This window comes from Hirundo rustica, chromosome 6 (genome assembly GCF_015227805.2).
Source record: "Hirundo rustica isolate bHirRus1 chromosome 6, bHirRus1.pri.v3, whole genome shotgun sequence".
Taxonomy (NCBI): domain Eukaryota; kingdom Metazoa; phylum Chordata; class Aves; order Passeriformes; family Hirundinidae; genus Hirundo; species Hirundo rustica.
In genome coordinates this window covers 8,454,356-8,468,718 of record NC_053455.1, presented here as the reverse complement: position 1 = coordinate 8,468,718, position 14,363 = coordinate 8,454,356, and the positions used below count along the sequence as shown (strand labels likewise).

Here is a 14,363-nt window from a genome sequence, read left to right as displayed (position 1 = left end):
GAACATGACCCCACATGCCTTATACCTCTTTGGTGCAATTTATATTGCAAATGATAAAAAACGATAGTGAGTTTAAGGAGAGGCTGGGCAGATTCACGAAAGGCTGTTGAGAAGAGGGAAACCAACACACCTCAGGAAGGCTCTGGCAGCCAGGTCATACCCAGGGTAGGTATTTTTGCATTTTCCTTCAGGAATTCACTTTGGCTGTGGCCAGGAAGGCACAGGATACAGCCATTAACAGGAAAGGCATCACTTCCCAGGGCACCTGTGAGCTCCTGGGCCTCATCACACACAGGCTCTGCCTGTGCATGGCTGCTCTCAGTGGGAACAGGGACCTGAGCTTTTGTAGTCTGGACCTTCCTGCTTCACATCAAGAGCAAAGCAAAAGTGCTGCCTTAAATGCAGTTGACAATGCTAATTCTGGATCAAGAACTTTAAGTTTATCTTCAAATAGCAAAGGCTGCAGTTTAAACCTTCCCCTGAGCACAGGGTGATGTGTGTCCCTGACAGACAAGGACACAGCATGGGAAAGTTTTCTTCGCTGAAGTCATCGGAAATTTACCTCTTCACACAAATGAAGGGCTTTTCTGGCCATCCCCCACCTTCCCATTGTAAAGGAACAGAGAGATGTGGTCCCACATAGCAGCCTCCATTCAGCAAATCCTCCCATTGGGAGCAGTGAGTTTATGAATTTTCATGATAGCCATTAGTAGTAAGCAGAAGTTGCCTTGAGACAGATTTTTTGTTAATTAACTTTCCAAACACACACTTTTGTTTCTAACTGGTGAATGAATTTGGTATTCAAAGTCTTTCTCATATGCCTAGGCTTTTGTCTTTTTCTCTTCCAGGTTAATGGCTTTATAATTCTTGGATAGTAAAATAATTACCAAAAGGCAAAAGCAATAATTACACAGAGCTGAATAAATGAACGTGGTCACAACCTCAGCTAACGTAAAGAGATTTTGAGGGATCTGTTCCTACTAGATGAGGATGCTCAAAGATTTTCCTGCCCTTCTTCCTCCTCGGAAGCGGAATTTGGAGTGTATATTCTCAGGGATGTGAAACTGTGCTGTGCAAGGATGTAAGCATCTTCAGGTTTACTTCTCAGCTTTTTAATTTTATGCTATCTAAGAAAAGCACTCAGAGCACAGATGAAACACTCAGATGTGCTAAATATTCCCAGCACAACTGCTTTGGTGGCTGAAAACCAGAATCCCAATTGCTGAGCCCCTTGCACTCCGGTGGGTCCATGAAGATGGATTGTGGCACAGGGGGCTGGGAATTTTCCAGGAGCAACGCACAGGAGGACATGACCCAAATCCAGCCAGCCAGGGATTTCTTGAGCTGAGAGGGTTGGAGGGATGTCTGGGGCTCTACATGGGCACAAGAGTGGAGCAGTTCAGATCAGCTTGCTTCTCTGTCCGACCAGCTCTCATCCCTTCTGCCACAGCCCAGAGAGAGGCCCCAGGGCTGAGCTCCTGTCCTGCACCACTCTGGATTTCCTAAAGCCTGAGGGACCAGCTGCAGCCCAGTCATACAATGATAATTTTTCATAGGCAGTAGCAGAGAAGGCAGTGGTACTCAGGTGGTACTTCCACAAACCAAGACATTCCCATGTTTTTAGCAGGAGTCGGTTTTACACAAACCACACACCTAAGAAGAAACAGCAGAGAGATGCTCACTGCAGTATCCAAACCTAGTTCATTCTGTTTCTTGCCAAGTCTTTACCGAGGCCTGCATTTCACTTAAGACTTGCCAGTTTGTCACTTCTTAATTCCCCAACCTTAATGCTATTACTTACTGTGATAATTATTGTAAACAATAAAGCAGCCTGCAAAAGGCAACTATCTTATATCTGTTTAGAAGCTGCTATCAACCAGGCCAGTAATTTATGGAAAAGACAAAATCAAGCTTCTTTCACAAGACTTTTTCCCTGTGAATCGTGTTGACCCATATTATTTCCAATGACGTTCTTTATTGTTAACTTCTATATTAATATTTCATTACTTTGCCCAGAATGGCTGGCTGGCTTAGAATTACTTACATTGCCCTAGTGATATTTTATAATAATTTACCCAAAATGCAGCATTCAGCCTGTCCTCTATAACATTTGCAGTCCTCCAAGATTAAGTGGGAGTGGGTCAAAGATCCCTTGAGCCAATTCATTTCAGTTCTGAAGATGACAGTTGTCTGGACCTGTTAAGGTAATAATGTTTATCTCTAGTAATGCTGTTTAATAGCTTCCTTGGTTACTAATGGGATGGAAAGTGCATTGTCCTCATGATATTTGTGCATGATTCCTCTTGTTTCCAAATTCAGAACAAAAATATTTATTGAACACCTCGGTCCTTTTCACATCACCATCAACAATTTTACCATTTCCACCACGTGATTCAAGTGTTTTTGAAGTGAGCATCATCTTAAATGTAAACTAGAGCCAAATGCCAGCTTATTGCCCTGTTCTATTTAATGTACTTGTGACCGATTTAGGACTTGACTGTTCAAGACTGCGGCAATATGAAAATCCCACTGAAATCCTAGAGGATCTTCAGGGGTGAACTCAACCTCCCAGATGCTATTGGCTGCCAAAATTACTTAAAAGATTAAAATAGGCAATGGCTGGCACAGCATACCAATTGGCCTTATCGATTTTGTTAAAGCTAAAAATGGCTACAATTCAAGTTTTAAATTAGTCTGAAAGGCAGCACGGTACTTTTATTAAGCCAATGGCATTCTTAAATTTATTTTCCGACAGCAAGCATCTTTCATATCATGTTTTTTAAAGCTGGTTTCTATGCACAATCCATTCTAAGTGTTTCTAATGTTAAAAAATTAACCAGCTGTAGCTGAGAGAGGGAAGAAAATTGCTTAACTGTGATAGCACAGCACGGAAATGGCAGAGAGCTCCAAAAGTGCACTGTAAGAAGTGCCCGATGGCCAGTGACGTCACTGCTGCTGCTGTTGTCATCTACAGTCTGTGACCTAACCTGTGATTAGGGCTGTGAAGGGACCGAAACAGCCTCATGTGGGTTATGTTACAGCAGGCAGACTTCTCTCTTCCTGAGCACTCCTGGGCTAAAGCTCCCTGCTGCTGTGAGTGCTCCCCACCAGCACAAAACCTCCCCTGCTATTCCCTGTGCAAAGGGCTCAGGGAGCACTAGGACTCATACAGTCCCTCTGGTCCTCCAACTCCATCCTCCTTTTCTGTAAGGAAATATAAAATGTTTTAAAGGATAGCTGTTTGGGAGGGTTGGTTGGGGTATTTTGGGTTGGTTTTTTTCTTGGTTGGATGGCTTGTTGGTTTGGAGGGTTGTTTTTTTTTATTTAAAGCAGGAAATGCCATCTCTTTGAAAGGTGTTGTACCCATTTCTGTTTGCAAAGGCAGATCTGTAAGGGCAAGGAAGTCTAAGCCATACCTCTGCATGGTCCTTTATCCTGCAGGGTGGAACAAAGTAACCTGGCAAATTATTGGCCAACGCTCTAGGCAGAGTTCAAAATGCTTTCAAGTATTAACTGGAAATTTCAAAAGGCCTTTTGTGTCACCAGTACAGTATTGTATTGCTTATTTTCCTCCCTTGAAAGACTTGCAAAAGACATTTGCATAGGGTTTGCTGAGCTCACTGTGAGAGGGCACGGCGAGCTCTCCGCAGAGTGTGTTAACCTCAGCTCCTCTCCTTGTCCAGACGTGTCCCCAGCAATCAGCTTATGGCTCAACAACAGATCACAGGACCAGTCCAACTACACACTGCAGGATTTCCTTTTCATCTTCTTGTGCTAATAAGACATTGTAATAGATGTGATCATTTTTCTACTCAGCTATTACCAGTCCAACAAAGAAAGAAATTATAGACCATGTCATCAAGCTTAACTATTTTCACCAATTCTCTCCCCTCCTCAGTTTATTGTCTTCTTAGATAAATTCCTTCATGACATTATCTCTGGTTTACCTTGGGTCTTAAAGGGATCTGATTTACAGCCTTGCCAGGTATACACCAGCTTCTGTTCAATGATTGTTTGTATTAGAGGAGTGCTGAGAAGCTCAATACATAGTACAAAACCAGTATTTAAGACAGTCCCTGATTTGAAATGGTTGCAGTCTACTTGGGAACCAAAGACCAGAGATGAAGCTGTAAAGTGGGACAATTCTTATGTCCCACCTGCTGTTGCTGCCTCTCAGTCTCATGCAAGACCTACATGTCCTGTCCTCAGGATTTTTCTTATTCTTCTTGCCGTGGGTTTGTTTTTTTTTTTTTTTTTTTTTTTTTTTTTTTTTTTACTTGAGTTTTGCTGACTGCCCAGTCTCAACCACACCACTTGGAGAACCTCTTCATGGCATCCCTCTGCCGTGCTGGCTCCTCTGTTCTCCACCATGTGTTTGAGCTGATGCATATTCAGGCCCAGGTACTGAGAAATGTCTCTTGTAGAGTGAGGAACAAAACCCTCGGGAATGAATGAGAAATTAAGATAAAATACAGTGCTAATGAATGTTTCTGCATTCAAAGTTAACTCATGGTGAGTAGGAGGAAAGCTCTAGGATGTTTCTTCAAGATCCCAAGAGCAGAAATTTGACCTGTAGCAGCTGATGGCAAAGGCAAGACGAGGGTAGGCATGACTGAGATGGGGAGGTGCTCTGTTGTGCCCACTGATGTGATGCAGAACCTATTCTGCATGCCCCAGCACAAAAAAAAAAAAAAAAAAAGAGACGGCTAAAATCCTTTTTTGAGATTTAGCAATATAATCTATTCTCATCCCTAAGTACCCAGCCTGGGGGCAGGTGTGACCAGCAATGACTGGTGTGGCAGTCACTGTTTTTTCCTAGAGATGCTGCTTGCTGGTTTTATCAACCTCCTCTTCTCTGCAACTGCTGCCAGGGAGGCGCAGGAGTCTTTGAAAAAAAGGAGAAACCTGCACAAATCTGCTCTGCCACAGGCAGAGGCATCAGTCAAAGCTGGTGACTGGATCCTTCTCTGAGAGCTCCTGCACCCTCTGATATTAGATCTGGCCACAAAGCTATAACATGGTCTTTCTGCCTGCAGTGGCCAGATGTGGTAAGTTCAGAGTTCTCTATGCTAAAGCTTTCCCTGCAGAAAATGCAATTCAGCCCCAAACACTGAAAACTGATTATTAACAAAGGGAGTTGTATGGTGCCATTATCTCCCAGCAAGCATCTATCCTATAAGTATAGGTATTGAAAGGGCCCAGAATTTTATTTATCTCAAAAAAAAAAATTATTTAAAAAAAAAAAAATTGTTCAAGATTGTGAAACTTAGTAGAGGCAAGAGGCATTCTGATTCTCTTCTGGACAATTTAAACAAAGCAGCCTGTGTGTGTAGGAAGTGAACAATTGCTTCATGCTTGGCAGATAATCAAGACTGTGGTACCTCTCTTTTTTGTTCAAATGTCACTTAGCCTTCCTTGATCAACTGTCTCAACCTCCCACAACCAATTCTTGGGAACTAATTTCACCAGCATGGAAATACCCGGGAACCTGAGTCTTGCCAGGAGCGTTGCAATGATACAGAGATCTGTGCCCAGCTTACCTGAGAGCTTGTTTCAGTCATGATCACTCTGTTTACCTGAAATAAATGGAGCTTCTACTCAGAAACTCTGAGCTGAGAAGGACAGCCACGAGCCATGTGTGTGCAGTCAGAAAATGTGCATTTTTTGCAGGGTTTTAAGACGATTTAATGAATGTGGAACACATGGCAGTTCATGCACCTGCTGACTAAAGAAGATTATTCTAAAGTATCCTGAAGCTTTTAAGAATCAGCATGTAATGAAGCCACTACTACATCTCAAAAATACTGCTCTGTTGGTCTCCTGCTTGTGGCTTTTATTCTCCAACGGTGCTGGTAGTACAACTGTTTCCTCCAAAGAAATAAATATTACTCTGATGAGCCCTCATAAAATGCCTGACAAGCATATAAATCTCCAGCTGATGGCTTGCATGCTATAAATTACTAAAGTTGCCCCTACAGTTGACCCCATCAAAGCAGGCTGGCTCCTCCTGACACTGCTGACCTTCTCTTCCACATTCATAGCATTCTTCCACCATTCTCAAGTGAAGAAAGAGCATCACTAAAGATCAGCACAGTGGAGTATGTTTTTAACTTCACAGGGCAGAAAATATGTGAATCTCCAAGCGATTCAATAATTTATTCCCTGCAGGGCAGCAAATTAGGAACCTTCTCTTCCTGTAAGGCCTTTGCCACAACACTGGATATTACTGAAGACATAGTCTTCAATTTAAGGGGAACTATATATTTTTTACATGCACCTATTAAATATTTCATCAAAGCTTTTCATCTTGCAGGCAAAAATGACAATGCAAGAAACCAAGAAGATAGTTTCAAGCAGAACTGACAATTTCATTAAACCAGAGTGGCATGACCTAGTGTCAGTCAGCAGAGCAAACACTTGTCTACAGAGATAATAATAATGATTGCTTTAGAGGTGCAACTGTACTAAAATGTTCTTCTTTATAACATCAGGGGAAAAAAAAAAAAAAAAGTTTATTGGTCTTGGATTCCCATTCAAATGCATGAATTTATTCAAATCATACAGGAATGACTTCTTTTCCACAACTTCTCATTCACCCATTGCTGAGTCTCTAAGTCTTGTCTTAATAAGTCTCTTAGGCAAGGAGCAACCTTGTATAGTTCATAAATCAGTGAGATCCTGTTGAATGACTATGTTGGTTTTCTTTAGTGGAAACTGATATTTCATTTTGAACTAGGATTTTTACAATCCTCATGAATTTTCATCAAACAGCCCCACTGAACTAAATATGAGGAGGATTTTCCTAAAAACACAGAAAATTGAACCAGTGGGAGAAGTTCTATAAAGAGTCTTCTGACTAAGTGGACCCTTGGGAAAGGGTAGCAGAGGATCACCTGCATGGAACAGAGTCTGCAATGAATGTACTTGCAAAATAAACCTTGGGTTGGACCCAAAAATGTGCAAGTGAATGAGTGGAGTACTAGGGAAGAGAAAGGAAAAGAAAAGAGGTGGTTTCTGCAGCAAAAACTACTTAAGGAAATCCTGCATTTCTGGCATTCAACCAAATATTCCTGCCTTTGCATTATAATAACAACCACAGAGGAAGAGGAGAAAGAATTTGTTCATGGTTGGGAGGGCAAAGTACAGGCCTCTGGCCATGCGTGTTGTGTTGGGTTCTCCAGGCCATGTGAAATAATTTTTCTGTTTAAATAGGTTTGCAAGCTTTTTATAAGAAATACAAACATACATGAAAATTAATTGAACGAAAAAGAGGAAAAAAAACCCTGAAATAGAGACGATCTCAAGCTGCCTGTTGTTCCCATTCTCCCACACAGGAGGCCACAAAACCCTGCTGCTTCTCTTATGAAACCAATCAACTTTCCCTGAGAAGCTATTTCTTTAAATGTGATATTGAAATGGCACCGACTTGCCATAAGGTGATTCCCGTTTAAGATGCCACACCATACAACTATGTATAATCTGACCTAATCTCATCAGACAGCACGACATCATCATTGCCGAGCTTTTACTAATTAAACCCCCCCAAAACGAGATCACTTAAGCGTATGTTTTAATTCTTTCAGTGAAGTTTTATACCACACAGATCCTAGATGAGACATTCTGACAATGTTCACACTAAACCAGCTCCATTCTTTTATTGCACTGATAATTCTCCCTGCTCCCCTGCCACAAGTTATGAGGGTCATAAATTAAAAATAGTTGTTCAAATTCCTTTCCGTAAGAAAAATAAAATATTTTTTGTGGGTTAGCTGGGGAATAAAAGAGGATGACTGGAGAAGGCCATACTGCACATTCTGAAAAGAAGTGTTAACATAAATGGGGGTTTATTTTAGTAAATTCCACGGTAGTAAAATTAAATTTCATGTTGGTATGTAGGACTATGCTGTGGGGGAAAAACAAATGCAAGAAAAATTTTCCAGCTGGTGTAAAACAAAGATGCCAAACTAAAGATGCCCAGCTAAAGTTTTGGGCAATGCTGCCACGCTCCAGCTAAGAATCTGTCCCCATAACTGGTTAATAAACAGGTTAAAACCACAAGTGTTGTAAAAAGCCATCTCGTAGAATCATCCAAATGACAGAAGCCTGTCCCAGTCAGACTGTATTTCTGCAAACGTTTATGGCAGGGAATAACCATGCACATGAATGGTCTTATTGTTTTCCAGTTGACTGGGCAGGGTTGGGGCCTGTTCCTGGCTGTACAGGAGACGAGAATGTTGGCAACCAGCACAAGCGAGGTACTGGGCAGAGAGAAGGATTGGTGCTTAGAGAGGAGGGGTAGATTGCTTTTGCTGCTCCAAACTCAGCTCAGCAAGGTTCCTACACCAAGCAAACTAAAATTAAGATAAACATCCATTTAAAAAGAATTAGTTTTAGTCATTTAAAACCAACAATCAGCAAGAAATGAACAAACTAAAAAAAAAAACGAATCAAGGAAAATATTTTTGAAATGACGCTTAGAAGGTGGATATTCAGAGGGGGGAATTATTTGTATGTTATCAGCTGATCCAGCTCATGCTGATACCCAGAACCAGTGATGAAAAGCTTTGGTCTCAGGCTCCACAGGAAAGGGCTCAATTCTGCCCTTTCTGCTGTCAGCCAGAAGCACCATTAGCTGTGTGAAGTACACAGGTCCAGACCCGCAGCATTCTCTTGCAAAAGCCCACAGATATTTCCTGGTTACAGTAAAAATCCAGGCAGAAATCCTGACCTGAAGAGAGAATGGTGCAGGCACTCATCTCCCTGCAGCAGGGCCCAAAGAACTGGCATGGGTCCAACTTTGGCTTTCTGGGAAAGAAAGTAATCACTGAGGAGCAGAATCCATTCAAATGAAGAAGTGGTTAAGAAACCCTGCATGACCTACTTGTGAACCTCTCCTGATGCTTCTCAAAGTGAGTTAACAAAGAACAAATGAAATAATCTTGGGGAACAGTGCCTGACAACTACTTCTACAGCCCTTGGATGCAAAGTAGTCAGGAATTCATAACTGGCATGTGTGCCCATGAATGTGTGTGCATGGAGCTGTGCACACTGGATTTCAGCCAGCCTGCAAAGAGTTAATCAGGCCACGTTCACTTAGCAGTCCTGCACAGCTTTATTTATAAGCTACCTACCATGCTGATATCTAAGGAATAACTAGAATTAGGGTTTTTTTCCCTTAGCTCATGGACAGGGAAACCTGCCCTTCAGAGGGGAAGCCACACAGGACATCTGGATCAGGCTATGATCGGTCTGGAACAGAAGCCTCCTCTGCAGCAAGATGCAGCTCTTGTTTGGCAACTCTGTCAAAAATCTCCTTCACACCAGAGCCTGCCAACAAGAGCTTGATTTAGTTCACCTCCTTGGGGGATGGTGGGATCTTTGTTTTGAAGCAGGGATCTGAAGTGGTTCTGCACCAAGCTGTGATAGCTGTGGGTTCAGGGTGTCAGACAGAAAGTGTTTCAGTGGAGTAGATGACCTGATTCAACAGCTCTGCATACAGATTGTCCTGTGACCTGTTAATTCTGCTGCCTGGACATTTTACCTTGCCTTCAACCTCCTTGTTTACTGGCAATATGAGTGCTCTGGAACAGGGACTGGTCATTACTCTGCATCTGCACATCATACAGAGCAGTGAACCTCCAGCCACCTGGGCCATGCAGGTTAACACAGCTGAGAGAGCATGTCCCCTGTAGCAGAAGGTGGCAATGCCGTAGATGAAGGTAGAGGGATTTGCATGATAAACATACGCCCCAAATTTAGCGTGAGCCACATTGCGCTGCTGCACCACGCAACTTTGTGAAGTCTTTCCCCAGCCTTTCCTCCTCCTCGCAGGAAGAAGTGGTTTTCTGTCACTTTTATGGTGTTGTATGTTTGGCTAGCCTGAGGGGTTGAGTAGCCCAAGGGCTACACTGCTTGCCAAAAGGGCTCATTTCAATAGGAAAAAAAATGTAAAACTCTAAGTACAGCAGTCTTTGTACAGGTGCAGCAGCTTGTCTTCCCCATGGACATATGCTCTGACTGGGATTTAAAGATGACAGTGAAGTACCAGGATATGCTGCCCACACACTTGTTGGAGGGGTGAGGCAAAGGAAAGACTCCACTTATTACCTTTTTTATTCCTTTTAGATCACTGGAATAAAATAAAGAGGCTGCAATGCAGCATTCAGCCAGGCCCAGGGTATTGGCCTAGACTACATCTTCAGTCAGGTCAGAAGACACTTGGTGGGAACAGGGACTTTTTTCTTCTCTATAAACGCTGAAGTACTGACTGACTGCTCAAATAAATACACTTGGATAAATGCATGGTAAAACTGGGCTTAAAGAGAGACTAAAGCAAACACTAACCTTTTTATAGCAACTTATAACAAAGATTTGCCTAGATGGCAGGCTTGTATAAAGAAGTAAATTATCCTGCTTTCTTCGAGGAGTAGAGATGCTCTACAGATCGGTTCATAGAGCAGCCTCTCCAGTAAATAGATGTAGTTCAGAAAGAAGTGAATAATATCTATAAAAAAATTAAGCTATAGGTCAGTTAAATTAATAATAAAACATCATCCAATGACAGGATGAGCTGGCAAAATAGGGTAGAAGTCCATTTTTATTTATAAAGGATTTTTATTACTTCATGGCAGCACTCAATACAAAAGCCTTCAAAGCGCCGTGGAAGCGGCAGCTGCTCCCTCCATCCTCCTGCCTGGTGTCTGAGGGACACGGCATGCTGCAAGGGTGTGGTGTTCTGCTCCAAGCAGAGACCAAGAGCACTCCAATAAAACACAGATGCTGCAGCTCAGCCAGCAGCTTCAAAGACTTTGAAGATAATGGTACCCTGAAATCACCCTGGGGCATGACGTATCTGCCAAGAAAGAAGTCAAATGTTGATTAAAGAAGGCAATAATACTCTTAATTAAATAATAACAAAGTCCTACTGCTCTTCAGAAAGAGGAGGAAAAAGAAATGCTGTTTTCCTTCCCTCCTTACAGTCCTGCTGCAGTTCACTTTGCCCTTCCTGGCTCCTCAGCTTTGCAGCAAAGATATAAACCAGGAGTAAGCCCAAGAAGTGATGTGGCTAAAGGGCCACCTCCTGCAAGTGGTGTGCCGGACCTGTGGTTTCCATGCCATCAGACTTTATTAAGATCACATCCTAAGCCAAAATTCCAAAGTACACAACCACTGAGGACACCATGAAAAGTTCTTGCACGTGACTGAGAAACGATACTCAAATGCAAATGCATGGTGTACAAATGCTAAGCTGGAATATGAGCCTGGAGAAACATCACTATGAACTTGGTGTCTTCCCATAGTCTTCCCTTAGCAGCCTGTGTCAGCTGGAGCCAGAGAACTAGTGTTAAGCTGCTGCCCTTTGCAGCTCCACTGACATCTGCAGGAGCTGGGGGGTCTCTTGAGAAAGCTTTACCATGATACTCAATGTCCCTCACAATGGGAGAAAAAGTTGCCATCTCTTGCTGCACTTACTGTTCTTCAGAATTTTCTGGTTACCTACAGATGAAAAGAACTTATAAAATGGCATGTCCTTTCACAGCACCCATTTCAGGGTCTTATTTCATGGTTAGATGCTCAAGATGAACTCAGTCCTGCCAACTGCACCTATATGCTACCCAGCAAGAGGACAAGGAGTGTATGTGGACATGGACGCCAACCTGCAGCCTCATGGAGCATGAGAGAGACTGGTGCTGAGGCTCATTTGGGTGGCTGGAGAGGCTGTGCTGGGACTTGGGCTAGAGAAGTGGCTGTTGTTGGGATTTGGGTGTGAGAAGAGGCTGTGTTGGGGCTCACTTGGGTGGAAGAAGTGGCTGGGGTTGGATCTGGTCCCAGCGTCTAGCAGAGGCAGCATCTCCAGTGCCATGGCATCAACCTTGCATGTTGGACCTTCCCAGGTCAAGGATGGCTGCACCCTGGCCAGAGAGGTGCCAGAAGCTCTGCTGGCATTCACTGAGCCCCTCTGAGAGCCCGAAGTGAGGGATGCTGATTCAGGGCATGGCACTGGCACAGGCTTCCTGGAGAAGCTGTGGATGCCACATCCCTGCAGATGTTCAAGGCCAGGCTGGACACACCTTTGAACAACCTAATCCGGTGGTTGGCATCGCTGCCCACGGTGGCAGGATAGATGACCTTTAAGGTAGATGACCTTTAAGGCCCCTTCCAACCCATCCTCTCCCATGGTTGCGTCCCTGCAGCGATGCCACAGGACCAGCGCCGGGCCCGCACCTGCCGCTCAGGTGCCCCGCGAGCGCCGCCGAGCCGGCCGCGGGCCCGGCCGCGGAACCGCCGCCTCCCCCGGCCGGGCCCGGCAGGGCTGGAGCCGCCTCCTGACGTCGGGAACCTGCGGCGCGGGGGCGGAGCGGGGCGGGCGCCGGGAGCGGCCCGCGGGGCAGGCAGAGCCGGCTGGCGGGGCGCGGTGCCCGGCTGCCACCGCGCCGAGGGCCGCAGCAGGTAGGGCGGGCGGGGGGCTGCGGGGCCCGCGCACGAAGAGCCGTGCCGGCGGCTCCCGGCTCCCCCTTCCCGGGCGCTTTGTCGGGGCCGCGGTGCGTCGGGGCCGCCCGCATGTCGCGACACGGGCGCGGCAGCCCGGAGCGGCGGCTCCCGGAGCGGCAGGGAGGCGGCGGGGCCGTGCGGGCTGTCCCCGTCCCCCGCGGAGCTCCCTCATCCCCACCTGCGCGCCCCGGGGCCGCCGGGGCCGGTGAGGCGGCGGTCGGGCCGGGGAGCGCCGCGCAGCCCGGGGAAAATGGAGATGTCCTTCCCCCGGTGCGCTTAGGAATGCAGCTGGGAGCCCGGGAGGTGGGTGAGGGGAAGGCGAGAGGCTGGCGTGTGCCGCTGAATCTTCCTTCCTTCCTTCAGCCGGGGAGAGGAAAATGAGATGTTGTGGGAGAGGCGGGCGGAGAGGCCGCAGGAACAGGCTGCTCTCAGCCGGGCTGGAGCAGCGACAACAAACAGGTGTGGCCGGGAGGGTGCCCGGTGAGTGCCGCACGCAGGTCACGGCTGCCGCCCCTCCGCCTGCTGGGCACCGAAACCCCCGGTGGGAATCGCAGCCTGTGTTTCCTGTCCTGGGGTAGCAGAGCGGTTTGGTGTTTGGACCGGCCGTGCAGCGAGGGAGGAAGGAAGGAAGGAAGGATTTGTGGGCTCCCAACTTACATCAGTGTGGAAGTGGGAAGCGCAATAGGGAGGTCGGTCTCCTCTTTCCTAGCGCTGGTGTAAGCGCTCCTGGGGATGCACTGTGAAAGGTTAGAGGAGCCACGTTATGTCACCTCGCTGATGTGCTGCTCCGCATCTTTGATGATAGAAGCTCAAGCTGTGTAGCGCTGTGGTAGCAAGAGGAAATGTTCTGGAAATGAGATCTTTGTTTTCTCTTTTTATCCCCTCCACCAAATATTTCATCATTTCATTGATTGGATTCAGCTGGATGCTTCAATTTTTTAAACAATCCTTTTTTCAGCTCCCTAGTCTTACTTTGCCGTGGGAATATTTCCAGGGCTGCAGAGCTCCTGCCCATGGCACATGGGCAGCAGGTCCTGGCAGACACTTCACAACTGCTTGTTGTCACCAGAGACTTCAGATAGGAACACAAGTCCATGAGGCAGCTTTGGGTCCTATGGTAGAGAGAAATTGGCAACGGCGGCTACACACTGTTGTACTTGCACACTTCATTAATAGCTCGCTGTGTCTTGTGATTTTTTTTTTGTGTTTAGGATGTATAAAGGTTAAGTGCCAAGCGCCAAAATGAGCGTGACTTCGTGGTTCTTGGTGAGCAGCACTGGCATTCGCCATCGGCTCCCTCGGGAGATGATATTTGTTGGCAGAGATGACTGCGAACTGATGCTCCAGGTAACACAGCTCTTTTTTTGTAATTATTTCTCCTGAAGATGCAGTAGATGCACATGTAATGCCGGGGATCTGTAGAGATGTTTGATGCTTTCTTCAAGTGACACCTTTTAAAAGAAGCTTCCTCTTTTCATCCTGAGTCTGTGTTTCCCTTGAAGACTTCATGTTTGTGACAGCGCAAGTGAGGTTTTCAAATTGCCATGTCATCAGATGGAGAGGATCCGTAGTGGTGGGAGATTAATCAAATAGATTAACTGTCTTGATGCTACTAGAAGCAATAAACAAAGACATACCATTCTGTCCTGATCTGCGATTATGCTGCTGGATTTTTTAGCTTTTAATACATGCGCTGTTTACATGTGATTTGAATGCAGGCAGGGTTTTTTGTTTACCTGTTTTTCCCTTTAAGTTTTATTAAATTATTTATGCTGGTATTTCTCACTTGTTTTTACCATGGTAGAAAATATGATGTTTAGCAGAGAAAATCTGTTTTGGTGGGCTGAGTAGGCTGGTGACCTCTTCCCAAA

The 14,363-nt window shown here is 45.4% G+C and overlaps 1 protein-coding gene across 11 annotated transcripts in view; it reads left to right on the top strand.

Annotated features, from left to right (window-relative positions):
• Positions 1 to 12,117: 12,117 nt before the first annotated feature.
• CEP170B (centrosomal protein 170B) overlaps positions 12,118 to 14,363 on the top strand; it is a 58,332-nt gene continuing 56,086 nt past the window's right edge. For 8 of the 11 annotated variants that reach the window (XM_058420923.1, XM_058420922.1, XM_058420921.1 and 5 more), the window contains exons 1-2: positions 12,381 to 12,450; positions 13,704 to 13,839. In XM_058420923.1, coding sequence (XP_058276906.1) covers positions 13,735 to 13,839 — 105 coding nt within the window. In that variant the 5' untranslated portion in view covers positions 12,381 to 12,450; positions 13,704 to 13,734. Of the gene's footprint in view, positions 12,137 to 12,380; positions 12,451 to 12,717; positions 12,796 to 13,470; positions 13,610 to 13,703; positions 13,840 to 14,363 lie in introns of those variants that run through there. The other 3 variants (XM_058420915.1, XM_058420914.1, XM_058420913.1) reach the window with 3 other exon arrangements.